The following is a 22,219-nucleotide window of genomic DNA, read 5'->3' as shown; positions in this document are numbered from 1 at the left end:
GTTTTGATCTGCTAAATGTTTTTTACAGCTGAATTTATCAGTTTTTCTTGAGTTTTAATTCAGATTTTATAGAAAACAGTAATTTTGATTTAAATTAAGTCAAAAATATGTTAAACTCCTTAATTGTGAATGTATATTGAACTAATAAGAAAATAATTTTTTAATTAAGCCTAATTGAATAGAACTTTAACTTAATGCAGCTCTCTTAATATATTTGTATCCCTTGCCCACTTTTTTGTTTTATTTCATGCTTTTCTGTGCCCCCATTAAAACACGCTGGCCCCCTCCTGCCCCCCTGGTACATTTTTGGTCTAGAACCGTCACTGTTCAAAAACTCTGAGCTTAAAGGGGTTAAATTACAACAATAAAGACTAATCAACACAGTTGCAGAGGATTTTCCGACTGTCCGTGAAAGCACCACGGGTGACGTTTCTGATGAAATCGAAACTTACGCCTCCCTCAGCTGTGGAAGCAGCGCTACCATGAAACTAGGAGAGCGTCACGGTTTATTTCTTTATTATATTTCCCTTCATAAACTCATTCAAAATGGATTCTGCAAATTATGTAGCAAGACTGAACGAATATGCTCAGAAAGAGCGGCTGCTGCTGAAGTATGAGGAAGTTGGATCAGTTGGTCCTGACCACATCAAGACGTGAGTTGATATGATACAAACTGTCGGGTTTGGCTTCCTTTCTACTTCCAGGCTTATTATCACAGCAACACTTTCTACGGATTCTGGCAATCAATGCCACGCATTTTTAGTGTAAAATAAAATAGGTCTGACGTGGTGTATGATTTGATTCGCAGTGCATTTTTATTCAGCCCTCTTTACCCTGATACCTAAAATAAAAAGTTGGTGCACCCAATTACCCCTGATGTCACCTGATAACTGAAAAAAGCCACATTTTCTTTAACCTAATTCACTGTTTCAGTGAAGGTCTGATGTTTGTTGGAGATCAACAGTGAGAACAGTGGCGGTTCTAGACCAAATGTACCAGGGGGCCAGGAGGGGGCCAGCCTGTTTTCATGGGGGCACAGAAAAGCATGAAATAAAAAAAAAAAAAACAGGGCTAGGGAATCAAATATATCAATATAACAGCATGAAGTGAAATTTCTATTCAATTAGATTTAATGAAAAAAAATTCTTATTAGATCAATATATATTAATAATTTAGGAATTTTACATATTTTTGACTTAATTTAAACAGTAATTACAGTTTTCTATAAAATCTGAATTAGAACAAAACAGATAAATTCAGCTTTGTTTTAATTAAAAAAAAACTTAGCAGATGAAAACTGGGATCCTATCTCAATACCACTGAATCTATCACCTATTGTTTTTAAATAATTAGTAAAACATCTTTTGTAAAGAAAAAAACTGAAATAGATCCAAAGGACCTATCAGTAACCATGTCTGTTTCAGTGCAGATCATCATTAGAATTTCTTTAAGTATTATGTATTTAGTACAGGGGACATAACAGGGGCCAGGATAGATCTAAGGCGCCCCTGTTGGCCCCTGTCTAGAACCGGCCATGAGTGAGAATAAAGCACCTTGAGGACAGTGGCATTGGGGCCATGGCCACCCTTAGCTAATCTTGGACCACCCCTGTGGCAACCCCCTACCATTTTTTTCTTGTCAAGTAGAATATTAAAAACCTTTTAATTTTATATATATTAACAATTACTTACTTACAAAAACAATGTGGTTAATTATGCACATCAATATACCAACATTAGAGATGATTAGTACAGAATTCATGCTCTTTCAGAACTAGATGTTGTGTTATATGCCTTAAAGAGAAAATGATGTGTCTCTGCAGGTCATCCAAGAGTCTTCAGTGAAATTCTAGATACTGTAAATAACTATTTTAATAAATACCTATTAAATTGTCAATTTATATAGATATTAGTACTTGTAAATATCAATTTAATGTAGAATGATATTGATAAAAGTAGGTAAGTAATGAAGATGGAACTCAAACTTCAAAGAATTTTATCCAATACAGCTTTTATCTAGATGGATGTTTAAATATATGCATCTATTTGCTGGCAAAGGCTGTAGGGAACTATAGTTTGTCTTTATTTAGAAATATGGACGTTGTGCTTGTTCCTGTTGGAACAGTGTAGATTGACCCTGAGGTTCTGGTGCCTATCCACATTTGCCCACCCCTCAGTATACATTGGTTATTGGCCACCCTTATAAAAAAAGATTCTGGCTACGTCTCTGAGTGGCGTTTCCAGACCCACTTTACCAGGGGGACCAAGATGGGGCCAGTATTTTATCACGGTGGCACTGAACAAAATAAAAAAAAAAGGCAATAGTCCATTATTTTAAATATTAAAGGTATAGTGGAGGATGTTTTTTTTTCAGGTGGATCATCAAAATAAGTGGTCCTCCTAATTTTCCTGCATGCAGGGTTGTGCATGTGATTCAGCCCCCCCCCCCCCCATAATTGACATTTATGGACTATTTTTGCACGCCACGTATCACTTCACTTGGATTTTCACTTTATTTGGATTTAGTTTTTACATTTGCATAGATATAAGTACAGATATATATACAGAAGAGCTATATGTGTATATATTTGATCTCTTTTTATTTTTATTTTTTTATCTTTATTATATTGTATAGTTGGATGTGTGTATATATTATATAAAACTGTAACTGGAGCGTGTAACAAAAGTAATTTCCCTCTGGGATTATTAAAGTATTTCTGATTCTGATTCTGATATGCATTTTTTACTTTTTTTTTAAGTGAAGAGGGCAGTCTTCTCAAAAATGTACGAAAATCCCCCACTGTACCTTTAACTGAGCCAAAGCGCTTTGAGCACCTAAGGTGTGGTATATAAAAAAACAGACTCTGTCTGAATTTATTTTATAGTGGGGCCATAATCGGTGTTTGTCAGACACGTGACTGACACGCCCCCTAGCGCCATTTTTGTGGTGAGCGGCAGAAAAACAAAACAGCAGAAAACAAGAGGAGAGCGCTGCCAGCAGTGAGGATTATCAGTTAAATGGAAAAGAACAAGAAAACTGAACGGATACCCTACCCAGACAAACTTTCTAAAGCTGCTAGGGAACGATATTATATATTATTATTACAGTGACAAGGCAGATGTTGTGGGCAGTTGCACAGATAGCTGCAGTTATTAGAGCAGTTTGTGCTGCTCATCAGGCTGAACGAAAAAACTTGTCATAATTTTTGCACATTAATAAGTTGCACACTGTATTTGCTGTTCACTTTATCCAGGCCTGTTTTCACTGGGATCTGCAGTCTTCTTCACAGATATCACCTGTTAGGTAATATCTCTACGGAAGACCACAGACCACAGTGAAAACAAGTCCTGGGAAAATGAAAATCTTCTAATTTAATCTAAAGAGCAATCTGCTATATACGAGGGAGGAAGAAAAAGTAAAACATTTGAAGCTTTGCACTGTTCTGCATTATTTATGTATTTGAGATTTTGTATTGCATTTTCATAAATTCTCTGCTTGATTGAAAAGATAATAACACTTGTTTCAAATTTCAAATCCACTCTTTATTGTACACACATTTTTACAACCTCAGAAACATTGTTAATATTTGAAGTGATGGTGAAACTTATATTTGTTTTGCTGTTATTTTTCAAAAGTAACTTTAAAAAAAGCGAAATTCTATTTGTGTGAAAAGAAGAATAAAAAAAGAAGAATAAAGTTGAAACAGTACTTGATCTTGCATTCATTTATTAGCTGGTTTCTCTGTGAAAATTTCAAAACAGTCAATAATCACTGTGACTCTATGTCCAAAGGCATCCACAAACTGATGAGGCATAATTTTGTGCAAGGTGTCTATCTGGCCACACAATTGCACGCTTTAGATTTGCATATAAAAATGACAGCATTTCATTGAATGTTCTGTACACTGTCTTTGGTGAAACACGGAAGAGATAAGCAAGGTGTTGTGAGGGCAGATCCAATCTCAGACGCATGAAGGTTAACAGAAGCATTTGAAATGGACTGAGAATTTTATTTTGAGCAGACATGAGAGGCCATAAAGGTTGCCAAGTTTGGTAGACCCGTATAGTACTTGACTTTTTCATTACTGTCTCCAAAGAAGCAATCAGAGATCTGTAGCTCATCAAGTTCACGCCGCAGCTCTCTGTTTTCTTCCAAAAGACGGTTCATCTCTGCACACCTGAGCACACACAGGTTACATTCTGTCTGTCCTTCCTGTCCTTTCATCAGTCTGATGGAGCCCCGTTTCAGTTGCTTGCAGGGCATTCTTTTTCAGCTGTTCCCGATAACCACGTCTTAAAGAGCGTTCTGTGTCTGTTGGTCTGATGTCAGTGTGGCCCAGATGCAGGGATGGAGCCCAGTCTGGGTCAGTCTCCATCATCTCATATGCGGGTTGACCTGCAAAGTAGATGAAAGGTTGAGTGTTTTACACATCTATCCAAAACACTATATAAAGCACCTAAATAACAGAGCCCATTAGATTAGATGTGTTATAAAATAAGATATGCTTATGTTTCCCACAATGGGGAAATTTGCTATACCGAAACAGCACAAGTACATCGGACTAGTAAGGCCAGAGGTAAATAAATAAACTGAAAAGCTTACAGGACGAACAAAGGATTATAATAAATAAACTTAAGTAGATTGCACAGGATGAATAAATGCACTGAGTTGGCTGATGAGTGGGTATGTACAGTGTTTTTATATGTACAGTGTTTTTATATGTACACTGTATTTATATATATTTATTCATAAAAAAATATATTTGTATTGCAGATTGTGTAAATTATTATATACAGATAATGCATTATTTATTAAATTTTAGCGGTCTAAAAAAGAAATAAAACAAACATCACTTTCCGCTTCTCTTCCACAGCATGTTTTAGTAGGTTTACATGAACTCCTGCAACTTTATAAGCAAACCATTTCAGCGTGTTGATTTCTATTAGTGTATATTTATAAGGACTTACCTTTGTGAAAATGCCGAGAGCAAACACGAACATGAGGAGATATTTCATGAAACGTGATGTCTTTCCTTCTTACAGCAGCGACCCACGGAGCCCGACGCCTCTTTGTTAAGTCCTCTGTCTGCGGTCCGTATTTTTTTTCCAAGTGGGGAATACGAAAAACCGTAAGGCCCCATCTGCTGTTTTCTGTTTAGAATTACTATTGCATCCTTTGACGCAGCACCAGTGTCCCATTATTTCCAAAGAAGCAACTAGAACACGTCTGCTCTCTGTTAGTTTTCTTTTCTTCGTTGCTGCTGTCTCTTCACCACAGAAATGGCGCTAACTACCCTAAATGAATTGCGCTTTTGCGGAAGTGACGTACACGGTCACAGACCGTATCGGTCTGGGTTAGGGCTAGTTCTACAGCGGCACTGGCCCCTGTTGGCCCCTGTCTAGAATGTCCTAAGCTGAGGAAAACTGCACAGAGTTTAGGGAGAGAGCAATGGAGGGTGAAGGTTATAAGAAATAAAATTCCAAGCTTTTAGCATCTCACTGATCGGTGCTTTATACATTATTTGAGAGTAGGAAAGGATTGGCTCCCAAATTAAGGACATCCAAGAGGTTCATGGTAACTCTGGAGGATCTGCAGAGATCAACAGCTCAGCAGCACAGCCATCAGTATCCATGTCACAAAAGGGGGCCTTGAAAAATACTCAAATTCTTTCCTTCTATTTTACAGCAATGGACTGCGTTGTGTTGATTTGTCACAAATTTGGGACGACAAGGGCGTTGGATGTAGGAGTTTTCAAAACCAAATCTGGATGGCATTTTAAATGCAACTAATGAAGTCATTTTTAATCCTTTGCAGGTTCAGTTTAAAAGCTGTTGTGAATGGAAAGGCTTACCCTGAAGGAGTGGGGAAGAACAAGAAAGAAGCCAAACAGAATGCTGCTAAAAATGCCTTGCAGTGCTTGTTGGAAGAACCTTCAGTTTCCGTAAGAACCTTTTATTTTCCTGCACTGCTTTTGCACTGATCTCAAATTGTAATACATTTTGTTTATTTTTCGTTCTGGCAGAGAGGCAGCATTGAAGAAGCTCCTCCTGCTCATATGCAGCTGAAAACTAATTACATGTGTTGGCTGAATGAATATGGACAGACTAATAGGGTTGTCATAAGAGCTGTGGAAAGCATCACACCTGGACAAAATACTTTAACTCAGTAGGCCTCCTCACATCTCCCAGCTAAATTTAAAGCTGTCAATTCAGTTGCACGGGTTCGGTTTATATTAACTCGTATCCACTGGTATTATCAGGGGTTGTAGGTTTGTGGTGGGAGATAAGGAGTATCCTGTTGCTTATGGGAGGACAAAGAAGGATGCCAGGGAGGAAGCTGCAAGGCTGGTGCATCATGAGATCATGGGCGGTGAAACATTAGACGTAAGAAATTATCTAGAACAGATTATTATATCTTATTTTAACCTAGAATAAAAAGGTTTGTGGATTAGATTTGAATATTTGTTTCTGAATGCATTTATATGTTGGATCTGAAGACTGAAGATGATCGAGACAGCGGGACATCCAGTCTGCATTGTGAGGAAGTTTCTTCAGATATAAGGTGAGCCTGATGTTCTCTTCCTACTTTACCTTTTACAGCGAGGAACAAGATTATAAGAGTTGTAAGAAATTATAAAGTGATAAGAAAATTGATTACCATATTTTCACGACTATAAGGCGCATATAAACGTCTTTTTTTTTCCTTCAAAATGTGCGGCGCGCCCTATGTGCGTTGTTACTGCGGACGTTATTGAGACCGCCATGAGAAAGTTAAAGGGGGAAGTGTGGGCGTGGATTGGCCGCCACGCAAATGAACAGAAACTGCCGCCTATAATGATTTTTTTAAGAGAAAGACTTTGCCTACAGAGACTTTTCCAGCTGGAGTCGTTATTAAGGCAAATGAAAATGGCTGAATGGATGAGGAGATGATGAAAGCGTGGCTCAGGGAGGTGTATGTAAGGTGTAAGGTGTTTTTTTCCACGCATCACCATCGCTGTTAATCTGTGACTCCATGCCTGCCCATCTCACAGCTGATGTGAAAATGAACGCTGTGCTCGCCGTTATTCTGGAGGTCTGACAAAGGAACTTCAACCGCTCGACATCGGTGTGAACCGGCCGTTCAAAGTAAGGCTGCGAGCGGCGTGGGAGCGATGGATGACCGACGGAGACCACAGTTTCACGAAAAGTGGAAGGCAGCGCCGTGCAAGTTACGCCACCGTTTGCGGATGGATTGTAGATGCTTGGGCTAACGTGTCTGCTGGAACTGTTGTTCGAGCTTTCGCAAAAGCCGGCATAATTTCCGAGGAGCTGCGCTGCACGGAAAGTGACTCTGACAGCGAAGAAGGGGAAATTGGCATGTCTGATTTAGCACAGCTGTTTAAATCAGAAACAGAGGATGATGACTTTGATGGGTTTGATTAATACTTTGTAATAAATACATGAATAAAGCACAGTCATACTCAGTTTTGCTCCCGTTCTATTTTTAAATACGCAGTAGAGGTATTTAAACGTAGTAGAGGACATTTACCGGTATATAAAACCCGCGCCCTATAATCCGGTGCGTCTTATGTCTGTGTTAAATACAGTAATTGCACACATAACTGAGACTGCGCCTTTTAGTACGGGGTGCCTTATGGTCGTGAAAATATGGTAGTAATATCTTAGAAAAAGAACTATCCTTTTGGTCAAATTCAGGAGCCTCTTTTATAACCAACCTGCTTTCTTACTTCTTTATCTTTTAGTAATCGAGTTAAACGTTTGAGCCTGAAGTCTGATGACAGCATCTTAATGGACACAAACTTCATAGGAATGGTCAACTCTTACTGCCAGAAGACAAGGCGCTCCTGTGTTTATAAAGAGGAGAAAAGATGCGGCCCCCCCCATAACCCGGTGTAAGTTTAAAGGTACTACTTTGAGCATAATACATAGCCGAAATTTTGGAAAAATCTTTTGCATGTCAATGTTTTCACATTGGAAATTGCAGATTTTTCTACAAGTTAGTGATTAATGACACGGAGTTCCCCGTTTGTGAGGGCAAGAGCGCCAAGGAGGCCAAACAGAAAGCAGCCCAAATGGCCTGGTCTGCGCTGAAAGAGCATTCAGACTGGGACAGCAAGGTACTGAGCTCATCCATGTCATAGCATTATAATCAACAAACAGAATTTTTGAAGGTATTTATTTCTGTTAATTTTGTTTTCTGTAAGCGAGGGATGCAAGTGATTGATTAATGAATGAATCACATTTTTATCAATGGACGGATGAATTAATAAGCAGCCATTTTGATTAAATCAGAGTTATCTCTCTTGCATCAAGGGGATCTTTCCTAAACATGAAGGGCATTTTTTTTTCACAATTGGCTGAACTGAAAATAAAAGTACAATATATTTTTTCAACAATTTATTGTGCGAGTTGTATTAAATAATCACTTTAAAAACAAACACAGGATTACTTAGACATTGTTAAACTTATTTATAATATAATACAAACCAGAGCTTATTAGGTTACTGAAAAAAAGATCATTAAAATATGTGAAAAACTTAAGATTAAGTAAAGTTTATTGTTTTACAGTTAGATTGCATTCATTGTCCATGCCTGGAATCAGCATGTCCAGTCCCCAGTCCATGTTTGCCACCCAGCTGTACTGGCATCTGACATACACTACCATTCAAAAGTTTGGGGTCACATTGAAATGTCCTTATTTTTGAAGGAAAAGCACTTTACTTTTCAATGAAGATAACTTTAAACTAGTCTTAACTTTAAACAAATACAGTCTATACATTGCTAATGTGGTAAATGACTATTCTAGCTTCAAATGTCTGGTTTTTGGTGCAATATCTACATCGGTGTATAGAGGCCCATTTCCAGCAACTATCACTCCAGTGTTCTAATGGTACAATGTGCTCTAACCAGAGTAGAAAAAGAGGTGGGAGGCCGCGTTGCACCACTGAGCAAGAAGATAAGCACATTAGAGTCTCTAGTTTGAGAAACAGACGCCTCACAGGTCCCCAACTGGCATCTTCATTAAAAAGTACCTGCAGTAGCTTGTTTGTGCTGTCCTCTGAAGGTAGTAGTACACACCGTAAGCTATTCCATGCAATTTCTCGCATGGAATAGCCTTCATTTCTAAGAACGAGAATAGACTGTCCAGTTTCAGATGAAAGTTCTCTTTTTCTGGCCATTTTGAGCGTTTAATTGACCCCACAAATGTGATGCTCTAGAGACTCAATCTGCTCAAAGGAAGGTCAGTTTTGTAGCTTCTGTAACGAGCTAAACTGTTTTCAGATGTGTGAACATGATTGCACAAGGGTTTTCTAATCACCAATTAGCCTTCTGAGCCAATGAGCAAACACATTGTACCATTAGAACACTGGAGTGATAGTTGCTGGAAATGGGCCTCTATGCACCTATGTAGATATTGCACCAAAAACCAGACATTTGCAGCTAGAATAGTCATTTACCACATTAGCAATGTATAGAGTGTATTTGTTTAAAGTTAAGACTAGTTTAAAGTTATCTTCATTGAAAAGTACAGTGCTTTTCCTTCAAAAGTAAAGACATTTCAATGTGACCCCAAACTTTTGAACAGTAGTATAGACATCCGTCCTTGCAAACAGTGGGGCCTGCAAGGAAGGACGCCTATGCGCTAGCTAACGGAGAGTTGCTGCTTCAGTCTCTGCTTCAAGAGTGTTAAAGCATCTTTTTCTTTTAATGAGTGATGGTAAGATGAGGAACCGGCCCTCTTTGCAGTAATGATAGTGCGCCATATTTTGGTCTTTTTCAGTGGAGAAAGTTTTTAACCATAAGATTCAACATTGACAATAGAACCTGCTGCTTGCTTCTATAAAGAAATATAACAAAAACAATGTTGCTAATGTCGAACCGCCACATGTAGTAACAGCTTTTCTTTATGTTTTCAGGTTGCCAGGTCCAATGATGGTGCACAATCCAAGAACTCCCCTCCAACAAGCATACAGTGAGGCAGTTCACAGTTTTCTCAAAGAGTAAACTAGTTAAAGTATTTTATATGTAGTGATTTTAGAGAAGTTTTTTTCCAGCAGCTTCAATGCATCCATCGTACATCATTACACCTGGGTGTCACAGCAATATTTAAATGTTTACAACAATTACTACAAGTGACTCACACCTGATCTATGGTACAACTCTGGGAAGAGAATTATGATTGCGTAAAAAACATTAAAATATTGCAAACACTTATAGACTTTATTTAGTTATGACCCACCACTGCAAGCATTTAACAGAGTGGTTTTGGTTCTGATTAAGTCAATCTACATTTAAAGAGTAATTATGATGCAATCTGGCTTCAGTTCCCGACCTCAGTCAACATCTGTGTTGCCCTGTTTCAAAAATCCACGTCCTCATAAAGAGGGGTATGTGTTTAAGTGAGGGATAGTACATTTTTCTAGCTACCGTAAGTTGATATTTTATAGATCACAACATTTGTGTGGAAAAGGTGGAGTACACAATTTTCAGAGTCCTTTTTTGTGTGATAAATGAGACCCCTGGATTTTCTTCCTAAAAAATATTTGAGCAATGGCTCTGAACTATTTCAATTTCTGTAAAAAGGAACCAAAAAAAAGGATGTAGAGATGGATCCCTTGTTAAAATTCCACAGTCTGGTAAACACAGTTGAATGAATCTGCGATTTTTAGTTTAGACAATTACCAAACACAACGTTGTTCTTTCCAAAGGTATTCTTGAAACATTCATTAATACTTTGGATTACCTCTCGGATACAGTTTTATAAAGCACTTTTGTTAAGATACAGCCAGACCTGTGTTTATTACATGCTGTTGATCCAGAATGCAGGGGATTGATTTAGACTTTGCAAAAACATGCTAAATGTTTTAGCCTCCCTTCATTGGCTTCTGCAGCATTTCAAAATTCATTTTAAGAATCTTTCATTTGTTCAAAGTGTCTCTGCATATGTAGGCCTACATCCCTCTTACATCCCTTATTTCAATGGGTGAAATGTTATCTTCATACTTTCAAAATGAAAATCATGCTTCCTATTCTCTTTTATCTTAGTATTGGGGGACGTGGTTGGACTTGGTTGTAATATGAAAGAACTTTATAAAGAAAGAGTTATATTATGCAATGTGATGACAGGGTTCCCGCGGGTCCTTAAAAAGTCTTAAAAGGCATTGAATTCTTCAAAATAAAACTAAGGCCTTAATTGATATTAAAATGTCTTAAATCAGTCTTTCGTAGGTCTTAATTTTTAAAACATCATAAATTGGATTATTTTTATTACGATTTATTTTTGTAATCTAAATAAAACATTAAAATTGACACATTTTTTTTTATTATTTAAAAAAATAATAATGTCTCGCCATTATTGGTTCCGTCCCGATAGCGGAACCAATAAAAGCGTTGTTGCGGCTGGGACATTTCGGAGATGCGCCATTAACTTTTTGTCTGGAAAATATGAGCGTAAGTGTAAATGTAACAAAAATTGGCTCCAGCCAAGAGTTTTCTCCATGGCTAAAACCAGGGAACATACATGAGGCTCAGTGGATTTTGTTCAAGAAGCGATTCAAGCTCGGAACAATGGGAATTAAGGCAGTGGAGTCGCACATGCGAAGCACGAAACACAAAGCGTCAAAATGGAGTTACCGAGAAACAGTCGGTATTTCTCAGTTTAGTTCCACCCTTGTCTCTGCAACGCCTCCACTTATCACCAAATCAAACATACTAAGAAAACGATACCAAGAAATAGCTGCAAAAATGACTTAGCACTGGTTATGCTGTGGCTTTAAAACTGCTTGTTTTGTTTCCTGCTAAAACAAAGTTTATGAATTCAGTTAAATAATTGTTAAAATATATCTGTCATTTGTGTGTTTTTAGCTTTCTTCATGTATGGAAAGTTTTTCAGAATTTGAAACAGTAGTGCAGTAGTTTATGTTAAAATAAACCTTTGGGTTAAGTTGTCGCAATCAGGTTTTTCTTGTGTTTCTTGTGAATTTGGTCTTAAATTTTTATTTCAAGTGGCATTAAAAAGTTGAATTTAACTTGCCTTATGCTGTAGGAACCCTGGATGATTAAGTCATTTATCAGATTGTTATATGCGTAGTTGAATGCAGAACTGATCGTGTGTCTCAATTTTTACCTTAGAGACTCTGGTCTTGCAAAAGCACCCCATGAGACTCCAAGTAGAAGTGAACCAAACCCTCCCACAGATCAGGTCTGTTATTTACTTTACATATTTGTTTCTTTCCTTTGCAAAAAGTGTTGTAGCAGTTAAAACTGGCCAACTCTGGTCTCTATAATTTGTACCCTAGCACTGTTTTTGTGTTCTAAGCTCTTAAAAAAATGAAGATGGACTTTGTTCTTTTTCTGCATGGGGGATTTTGAAATGTTGCATTTTGTGAAAGGTTCATTTCTCTACTTTTTCCAAAGGTGAAAAGTCCAAAAGGGAAGCCTCAAATAAGGTAAGCCATTGTTTCTATTGTAAAGCTGTACTTTTTTTTTTTTACCATGCCATTTTAAATGTACTTTTCATTGCCAGAATCGCAGCAAAATTTCTGAATATCTCTGAGAAAAGCAAAGAGGTAAAGGAAGAAGATAGTAACCATGACAGCTATTTTCAATGGTTCTTGTTCAAAATGCTGACATAAGTATTTCGACTTTTATCTAGGATGTGCTAAATTTCAAAAAAGAGGGTAGAGGAAATCCTCCGAGTGTAAAATCACCAACCCAGCCGGTTTCAAGGTAGGGCAACAGGAGTTTATATCCATTCTTGGTTGTGATTGTCATCCTGTACCATCTATGAATGCCATTGCTGCTGCTTCCCAGATATTCATTCTGTATTCATTCAGCTCATTTACAGTTCTAGCATTTATTCAGGCTGGAAAAAGAACATTTCAGAAAATGTAAAACTTTCTCAGACTACAACTTTGTCAACCTTTGTGTGATATGGATATAATGTGATAATGGGAATTAATATGGTCAGTGCTTAAGAAAGACCCAAATCCAATAATGTCATAACTCCTTAATATTAATTAATTGGGTCATTTCTGTGTTTTATTTATGTTTACCCCAATTTTATTTAAACCTATTGTGTTTATTTGCTTTACCTAAAACATCTAAAGCCCCCGTCACACCGTGACAATCTAGCCAGCATATGACCTGATGAACGAACAATCTGGCAAAAATGCTGGCAATAGTTGCATAAGTTAGGAGTTCGTTTTGTATAAGTTAGGAGCGCGCTGAAGCACGCTGGCACACGTCGACATACGCAGAGTACTTCGACATATGCCATACGTGGGGCATATGTTACAGGTCAGTTATCTGATTGTTTACATATGTTAAGTGTAAGTTACTCATAAGTCATGATGTCCAGATTATTCCAAACCTATGAGTAACTTATGCATAACTTATGCGTAGCTTATCAAGAACTTATCTCCAACGCATATGGACGTGTTCCAGACGACCGCTGAACATATTTCTAACTTACAGCTACTTTATAAGGACCTATTGGCAGTGTTTTGGTATAAAAGAGGGTTCACAGGGGGAAACCATCAGATCTCGAGACTTCATCCCACTTATAGGGTGAGCGAGAACGTGAGTGTGATGGATCCTCCCTGCGTTCATGCCCACACCCACGACCAACAACTTCTTAGCAGACATGATGCTGAATCGGCTGCGACTGCAAACCTTCTGTCTTTCTTTTTTCTTTTTATTTATTCTTTTTTTGGGGGGGGAACTGGCAGTTAACAGCAGCTAGATTAATACCGTTATCAAAGACATCTTTTTATGCAGACCAGACACATCGCTACGCCCCTCAGGACAATGGCTTGTGACATTTCATGGGTATTATGCTACCGTGTGTTATGCATTAGTATGGTATGGTTGGACATAAGTTCTTGACTTATCATAAATACTCTATGCCTATGCCGAAAATTGAAAAAATACATAGAAAGTTCAGCGTATGCCAGGGTTTTAGGAGATTCTTTGATGTTGGGCATACACTGGTTAAATTGGCAAGGTGTGACAGGGCCCTAAGAAACAATAAATCATGTTTTCATAGAGCTCAACAATCCTAATTACTCTCAGCAGGTTTACTGCAGACTATGACTCCATCGAACGACTCGATAAAGGATCCTTTGGTTGTGTTTTTAAAGCAAAACATAAGCTGGAGGATAAATATTATGCTGTTAAGATTGTACACTACCGAGAGTGAGTAAAGGATTCTGTTTTGTACCAACAGTAAGGCTTTTAAAGGAATCATTATTTGGTTTAAAAATTGAATGCAAAGTGTGATGCTTTGTGATCAGAGGCTGCTTGTTGTTCTGTTTGGATTAGAAAAACTCTGCAGGAGGTAAAGGTGCTGTCAGACCTGAATCACTGCAACATTGTTCGATACCACTCGTGTTGGCTAGAAGACGGGACCTATCAGTGGGACACGTCTACTGGCAGCAGCAGTGCTTCACAGTGAGTCCTCTTCTCCTGCCTGTCACAAATTAAACACAAGGGTTATATCATTTTTCTGTTGTTTACTCTACAGATCTTCCACTGACCAGCCTTCAAAGTTCCTCTACATTCAGATGGAGTTATGCGAGATTAAAACACTGAGAGTTTGGATAGATGAGAAAAATATCCAGAACCACAAAAAATCCCTCAGAGACTTCAAGAGACGAGAAGAAAGTCTGAACTTTGCTTTGCAAATGATCAGTGGAGTCGAGCACATTCACTCCAGGAAGCTCATCCACAGAGACCTGAAGGTGAGGCATATGACCGCTTCCACCGGAAGCCGGGCATACACTGAATTATTATTATTATTATTTTTTTTTTTTTTGTGTCTTGTTTGGGCCAATTTTCCAGTCCCGCGAGAATTTTTTGATCGGGCCGACTTTCAGCCTGATTGTGCGTTGTGTAGTGTACAGGGGGTAAGGGGGGGGGCGATCAGCTTCTCACGACACGCCTCCCAATCAGGAGTCGTAAGGTCTGGAAATCAAATGTTTGAAATTCAGTTGGCCGTCATGGTCAAATCGCTCAGTGTGCAAACAAGGATTCTTCTTCTTCCTTTCAGATTAAAACATAAAAGCATGGTGGGGGTGCGAGTGAAATTGAGTTATTTCTGTAAAATTGGCAGACCGTAGTAGCTACGTTTGTTCAGCCATGTGTTTGTCCAAATACGTTGTTGCTTTTTTTTTTTTTTTAGGGCTTTCAGCACAAAATTGCACAAATTGCTAAGGCAGCATGCTTCACTCTACTGAGCTCCATATTCCTGCTCTACTCATCTGGCTTCCAGATAGACGAGTCCAAGTAGCGCCATCTCAATGCGGAGCTCAGTCCGACATGGTTTTGTAGACGTACTGTGTGAGCTTGTAGATCGCATCAGAGCGTCGGGTTGCACAGTGTGAGGACATGCATCGTGAGCTGTGAATTTCTAAACCCTGCGGTTTCGTCGTACAGTGTGAGCTGTAGCTGCGTGCAACGATTGAAAAAAGTGTATTCCCGGCTTAAACTAAAGCAACATTAGGGTTAGTTAAAGAATCCCTGTGATGCAGAGTCCTATGTATTCACACCTATTCTTTAAATATTTTGTCATATATCACAATGCAATTTAATTTTTTTTTTATTAGTTTATTTTGTAAAATGAGGCCCTGCAGCCCTTTTATGGCCCCTAAATTGATTTTTGTGATTGATGATCAGAATCAGAATCAGAAATACTTTAATAATCCCAGAGGGTAATTACTTTTGTTACACGCTCCAGTTACAGTTTTAAATATACACTCACCGGCCACTTTATTAGGTACCCCATGCTAGTAACGGGTTGGACCCCCTTTTGCCTTCAGAACTGCCTCAATTCTTCGTGGCATAGATTCAACAAGGTGCTGGAAGCATTCCTCAGGGAGTTTGGTCCATATTGACATGATGGCATCACACAGTTGCCGCAGATTTGTCAGCTGCACATCCATGATGCGAATCTCCCGTTTCACCACATCCCAAAGATGCTCTATTGGATTGAGATCTGGTGACTGTGGAGGCCATTTGAGTACAGTGAACTCATTGTCATGTTCAAGAAACCAGTCTGAGATGATTCCAGCTTTATGTTAGGCGCATTATCCTGCTGAAAGTAGCCATCAGAAGTTGGGTACATTGTGGTCACCACCACCACCAGCCTGAACCGTTGATACAAGGCAGGATGGATCCATGCTTTCATGTTGTAGACGCCAAATTCTGACCCTACCATCCGAATGTCGCAGCAGAAATCGAGACTCATCAGACCAGGCAACGTTTTTCCAATCTTCTATTGTCCAATTTCGATGAGCTTGTGCAAATTGTAGCCTCAGTTTCCTGTTCTTAGCTGAAAGGAGTGGCACCCGGTGTGGTCTTCTGCTGCTGTAGCCCATCTGCCTCAAAGTTCGACGTACTGTGCGTTCAGAGATGCTCTTCTGCCCACCTTGGTTGTAACGGGTGGTTATTTGAGTCACTTTTGCCCTTCTATCAGCTTGAACCAGTCTGGCCATTCTCCTCTGACCTCTGGCATCAACAAGGCATTTCCGCCCACAGAACTGCCGCTCACTGGATGTTTTTTCTTTTTCGGACCATTCTCTGTAAACCCTAGAGATGGTTGTGCGTGAAAATCCCAGTAGATCAGCAGTTTCTGAAATACTCAGACCAGCCCTTCTGGCACCAACAATCACGCCACGTTCAATGTCACTCAAATCACCTTTCTTCCCCATACTGATGCTCTGTTTGAACTGCAGGAGATTGTCTTGACCATGTCTACATGCCTAAATGCACTGAGTTGCCGCCATGTGATTGGCTGCTTAGAAATTAAGCGTTAACGAGCAGTTAGACCGGTGTACCTAATAAAGTGGCCGGTGATTGTATGTATATATATATATATATATATACTAGGTTGTCACGATACTAAACTTTTCAACTCGAAACCGATACTAAGGAAAATATTCGATACTCGATACCATTTCAATACCACAAGGATAAAAGGAAAGACTCCAAAATTTTACAGAAATATTTTCATTAATAAATAAAATACAATAAACAATAAGAACAATATTTTGAGGTTGTATGCTGTGCACAATATTAAGCAAGCTTGATAAAAAAAAACGTATAAAATTAAAATTAAGTGTTCCTTCCTTGGCTATGCTTTGCACACATAACAATGACACTAGCCAAACCGGTTAAGAAACAAAAATAATTCTCAGCAGCTGCACCTCTTACAAAAAAAGTCTGAAACTGAAAAGTGCACAGAATTATTCAATCACACAGTGTTCTGAAAGGGCCTTTTCCCTATATTCTGCACTTTAGATAAATGACTGTTTAGGTGCCACTGGTGGTGGCACTGTATCAATACTTTTAAAAACGAGTATTGTATCCGGATACAACGTTTCAGTATCGATACTTTTGACAACCCTAATATATACATATATATACATACACACATCCAACTACACAAGATAATAAAGATAAAAATAAAGATAAAATATATACACATATAGCTCTTCTGTATATATATATATGTATATATGTATGTATGTATATATATGCATATGTAAAACTAAATCCAAGTAAAGTGATAAGTGACATGCTTTATTTATGATTGAGGTGGTAAATAAAACAGTATAATTGTTGTATATTTTTTTGCATTTAAAGAAATATATTTTTTTAGCCTCTGAGTACTTCTGACTTGATGATAAAAACTTTGGACGCAACTGAGACATACCAGCACTAAAAGTTATGAATGAATATGGGAGAGAAGAAATAACTTATTTTTAGACTTTCTCTTACAAATAAAAGTCTGAAAATCATAACCCAAATTAATCCACACGCTCTTATCCTGATACCCCTGAATAAAATCCAATTAAAACAAATAGCCTGGATGCTTGTTTGGTCCAAATCTCTGAACTATGTTTGTGCTTCTCAGCCTGCTAACATCATGTTCAGTCGGAACGGCACAGTGAAGATTGGAGACTTTGGTCTCGTCACGTCTGAGATTGAAGATGATGCAGAGAACCAGAAGGAGAGAAGAGGGTACAAAGGAACACCATCTTACATGGCTCCTGAACAGGTGAGAAGAACTATGGGATTTGCCCTGAAATATTTATCCATTTGGTGCGTATTGTGGTAAATATGCAACAAACCATTTGTACTACAGTATGCAAACAGTCAAGGTAGAAAGTCAAATGCATTTCCCACAATGCCACATTCATTCAGGAACCTTTGGGAAGCCCTTGTTTCTGATACGACTGGTCCCTGGCGGTGTATGACATTAAATGTAATAACTATTTTCACAAAATTTGCAATATCCCTACATTTCTATTCTTTTTTTTGCAATAGCCAAAATAAAACTCTCCTTAATCTAGCTACCATTTAAAGGCACATGTTCTTATATTTATATACATAAATTCAGACATCAAGGAGTTAATATTATGTGCCAGCGGATGCCTTTTTCCTAATTATGTTTATTCTTTTATAACAGAGGAACAGGAAGTTATATGATCGAAAGGTGGACATATTTGCTCTGGGGCTGATATTTTTTGAACTCCTTTGGAACATACCTACTCTTAATGACAAGAATGAGGTACGTTTTTTTTCTTTCTTTCTTGTAGTTAAACAATCACTTTATTGGTTATCTTCATCCACCATATGGCTTGACGAGGGATGATTTATGTATATATTTTTTGTGTTTCCTGGTTATGTATTTTTTTGTATTTAAAATTGTCCACCATTTCACAGATTTCACAGATTTCAGAGTCCCTAGATTTCCAGGGTCTTTTAAGGAGGCACATGCCCACAGCGTCACCATCTCAGTCGGATTTATTTGCATTTATTACAGCAAATCAATTCTATTCAATTCAGTTTATTTATATATGTCATCTCAAGGCACTACAATTCAACCAGATCATACAGTCAAATTGATTCCAAGTTTTCCAGTTGATTGCATTGATTTATTGACTCTCCAGCAGTCCTTCACACCAAGCATGCTTGTAGCGACAGTGGAGAGGAAAGACTCCCTTTTAACAGGAAGAAATCTCCAGCGGACCAGGCTCAGTTAAAATCATGGCTCCTGACTTTTGTTCCTAGCTGTTATTCCTTCACTTTTTCATGAGCTAGGAAAGAAATGACTTCTTTGAGAAATCCAGACAGCCTAAGGCTCTATGCAATGGAAACATACATGAACACTGGTTGTCAAAGTGGGCCTATTGCCCCTTGAAAAGAACTACGAAAAATGCACATCACACAAGAGAGAACAGATGAAGCTCTTCATTAAAAAAACCCAAAATAGATAAAGGTGCGTACATTGGCATGTGTCATACAGAATACACATGAAGAAATGATGATTTAACCTGTAAAGCATCGGATTTTGGCTCCTTAGTGCCAGATCGGGACGTCGGGAGGCCCCTATGCTAAATGAGCTAATGATAGGAAGCATCCAGCCTTCTTTTCCTACCGCCTTTCTTACATTCAGACGGCACTTACAGCGACCGCTGATGTTCTTCAGTTTTGTTAAAAGTCCGTACTGATTTCCTTCTGGGACTGAGGATCATAGAAACATGTGCCTCATTATATTTAAACCTCATGGAAACTGAAAGCTATGCATTATATAACAAAGGTTTCTAGATATTGATCAACTTAGGAAAAAAAAAAGGCAGAAATTATTTTATTACAATAAATTTTTCAGGAGCCTATCCTATGAATATCATTGCAGTACATTTGGCATTATACCTTTGATATAAGGATATATTTTTCTTACTTTGACATTTTTTAGCAATTAATCAGTATTTTTACTGTAAAACATTACATTACTGATCAACTGATCAAACCAATCCAGATAAGATAAGAGGGAACCTTTTATGATTCTGTTTAAGAAAGAAGATCCTGCACCAGAATCTATGCTGTCAATACAGGTTCACACCTACTGTTAATAATAATTATATCTAAAGCTTACATCTCCAGGAATTTTATTACATTGGTTAAATAAAGAGACTGAAAATAGTATTTTTTGAGGGGAGGGGATTGTTGCTATGATTTAAAAAGTTTGTAACTTAACTGGTTTTGACTGCTCTACTCTCTTTATTGCTGCATGAATTCTAGATGTGGGACAAGGTCAGAAACCAGGAGCTTCCTCAAGGATTCATCTATCATTTTTCCCGAGAGGTATATAACTGTTTTCTGAAAACGTATTCCATATTAAATTTCAATTGGCCAACATTTAAAAGATTACGAAGGAGAAATATGATTTCTGTTTGACTTTATAGACACAAAGAAAAAACGCCTCAATTGCCACAAAGAAGGGTTAAATTTACAACACCCATCATAATCAGATAGTTTATTAATGTTTGATTAATTCAATAAGTGCACCTAAACAATCAAAGCCAAAATTCAGATGCCTTATTAGTCAGGTTGTGACTTTGTTTTACTTGTCCAAACTGATGGCTAAAAAGTAAAAATTGCTCCGACACTCAGCTTCTTAGACCTTATTTATGATAAAGTTTAAAGATGTTTAACTGCAATGTTTATTGTTTCATTTGAAACAAAAAGAGCACAGTTCACAAACCTTCAGAAAACCATCCCAACTCTGAAGCACTGAAGCTCACACTGTTGCATTAGTAAAGGCGAGGTTGTTATGGGACTGGCACAGCAGCTCTAAATTCAGTCCAATAGCAAAGAAGCCATTAGAGCTGAGAATCTGTCAGTGAGGTAGCCTACTGGGCTAAATAGTTCCACAAAACAGTTGAGAAACATATGACTCTAGTCCTGGGCCAGATTCGGGAGCATGACAAGCTGGAGGGCCAATGTTATGATTGGCCTTTTAATTAGGCCTGCACACGTTGCATGTAGGCCTTTGTTCAAAAAGTCACAGCAGGCTTTAAAGGTATGCTGGTGAAGATTCTCAGTCTTTTAGGTCATACTACTTCCAAAAAAGTTCAAAAAGTAATATACTCGACTTTGTTTCCAAGTTTGAAGATGTTTCGCTTCCCATCCTGGAAGCTTTTCCAATTCAAAATGTCAGAAATAGCGTTGGGTTTGAGGCTTTATACAATAGCTCAAGAAAGCCTCGTTATTGTTTAGAAAACATGAACAAATGAACTTGTCCACACCTTTCTTTAATCTTGGAAACAAAGTCCAGTGGATTGTTTTTTTTCTTACTTTTTTGGAACAGGCTTTAAATAATTAATATTAATGGGAAGTTTATCTATCCTAACCTGTTTGTTGTGTTTTTCTTCCAGAGCCAAATGATAAACTCAATGCTGTGTAGTAACCCAGAAGAACGACCTGAAGCAAGTAAAATAAAAATAAATTTAGAGGAGCATATACATTCACTTGCAGAGCTCAAAACCAAGCAGCGTGACAGTAAAACTATCTGAACGTTTGCAGGCCTCACAAAGATCAACTTAATTTAAGAACATGTTTTTTGTATTCTTCTAACAGATGCAATGAAGCTGCTTCAGATTATAGACTTAATGCAACCTGTAATATCTGAACTTTGAAGTATTTGCTTTTATGACAAAATCACATTCATATGAAAACATATAAAATACATGCCTGAAGGAAATTTTAAATTATAAAAAACAAACCCTAAAATTTATTTTTGATTGCTTATACCCAGCAAAATTTCACATTAGAAAAAATTATATTTGCAGATTTTTTTATGCTTTGAAGCTGGAAAATAGTTTTTTTTTTTCTTTCAAAAGACCTAATTTAATTTCCTGCCTGTTTAATTTTATTGCATAGCCAATATCTTGATTAATAAATATGTTGAATTTTGGAGTTTTTATATATTAGGTATGCAAACTTGTGTCTTACAAGATGGAGTCAGAAATACAGATGGCTGACAGGTGCAAGTGTGTAGCAAATGGCAAAACGCAGTTCAGACACATGAGTGATGCAACTTAAAACACAAAAAAACAATCACATTATTAATGGGGCAAAATAAATAAATGCAACCAAAAAAATTGAATGCAAAGGAAAGCTACTAAAAATACCTAACAAACAATATCAGATTTTAAAAATGCTGCAAACTAACTCCAAAACAGATGTGCACAAGACCACTAGGGGGGCAGATGAAACCCCTGGCTTTAAATACTGTTACAGTAATACCACATGTATAAAAAGACACAAAGGAAACTACCTTTTCTCTGTTTCTTTCATTTTTTCTCTCCATCCTGATGATGTCTTTACTGGGGATCTGGTCAAATACAAACTCAGCCGTCAACCCCCCTTGCTGT

The 22,219-nt window shown here is 37.8% G+C and overlaps 1 protein-coding gene and 1 long non-coding RNA gene across 2 annotated transcripts; one reads left to right on the top strand and one right to left on the bottom strand.

The window, feature by feature from the left end:
- The first annotated feature begins 461 nt into the window (after positions 1 to 461).
- LOC119782888 (interferon-induced, double-stranded RNA-activated protein kinase-like) lies at positions 462 to 21,585 on the top strand. The gene is made up of 19 exons (XM_038284076.1): positions 462 to 653; positions 5,815 to 5,941; positions 6,023 to 6,165; positions 6,260 to 6,383; positions 6,497 to 6,561; positions 7,742 to 7,891; positions 7,984 to 8,116; positions 9,917 to 9,972; positions 12,132 to 12,225; positions 12,375 to 12,448; positions 12,526 to 12,568; positions 12,655 to 12,728; positions 14,073 to 14,195; positions 14,322 to 14,450; positions 14,524 to 14,740; positions 17,914 to 18,057; positions 18,469 to 18,570; positions 20,085 to 20,147; positions 21,221 to 21,585. Exons 1-19 carry the CDS (start codon positions 547 to 549, stop codon positions 21,356 to 21,358), a joined length of 2,106 nt encoding a protein of 701 aa, XP_038140004.1. The 5' UTR covers positions 462 to 546; the 3' UTR covers positions 21,359 to 21,585.
- Positions 3,710 to 5,337, bottom strand: LOC119782914. Its single transcript, XR_005280725.1, has 2 exons — positions 4,968 to 5,337; positions 3,710 to 4,395 (listed from the first exon to the last, which is right to left on the bottom strand). It is a non-coding gene; the product is annotated as an uncharacterized LOC119782914 (long non-coding RNA).
- Positions 21,586 to 22,219: the final 634 nt, after the last annotated feature.

Source organism: Cyprinodon tularosa, unplaced genomic scaffold (genome assembly GCF_016077235.1).
Source record: "Cyprinodon tularosa strain WSP-4 unplaced genomic scaffold, ASM1607723v1 ctg199, whole genome shotgun sequence".
NCBI classification, from domain to species: domain Eukaryota; kingdom Metazoa; phylum Chordata; class Actinopteri; order Cyprinodontiformes; family Cyprinodontidae; genus Cyprinodon; species Cyprinodon tularosa.
Note: the sequence above shows the minus strand (reverse complement) of the source record. Positions and strands in the feature narration are given on the sequence as shown.

What these genes read in the sequence shown, in the direction of transcription:
- LOC119782888 (XM_038284076.1), top strand. Translation starts at nt 547, where the DNA reads ATGGATTCTGCAAATTATGTAGCAAGACTGAACGAATATGCTCAGAAA. An exon ending in GTTATTTACTTTACATATTT is followed by an intron (nt 12,226 to 12,374) that starts GTTTCTTTCCTT and finishes GGATTTTGAAAT; the next exon opens with GTTGCATTTTGTGAAAGGTT. An exon ending in CTCTTAATGACAAGAATGAG is followed by an intron (nt 18,571 to 20,084) that starts GTACGTTTTTTT and finishes CATGAATTCTAG; the next exon opens with ATGTGGGACAAGGTCAGAAA.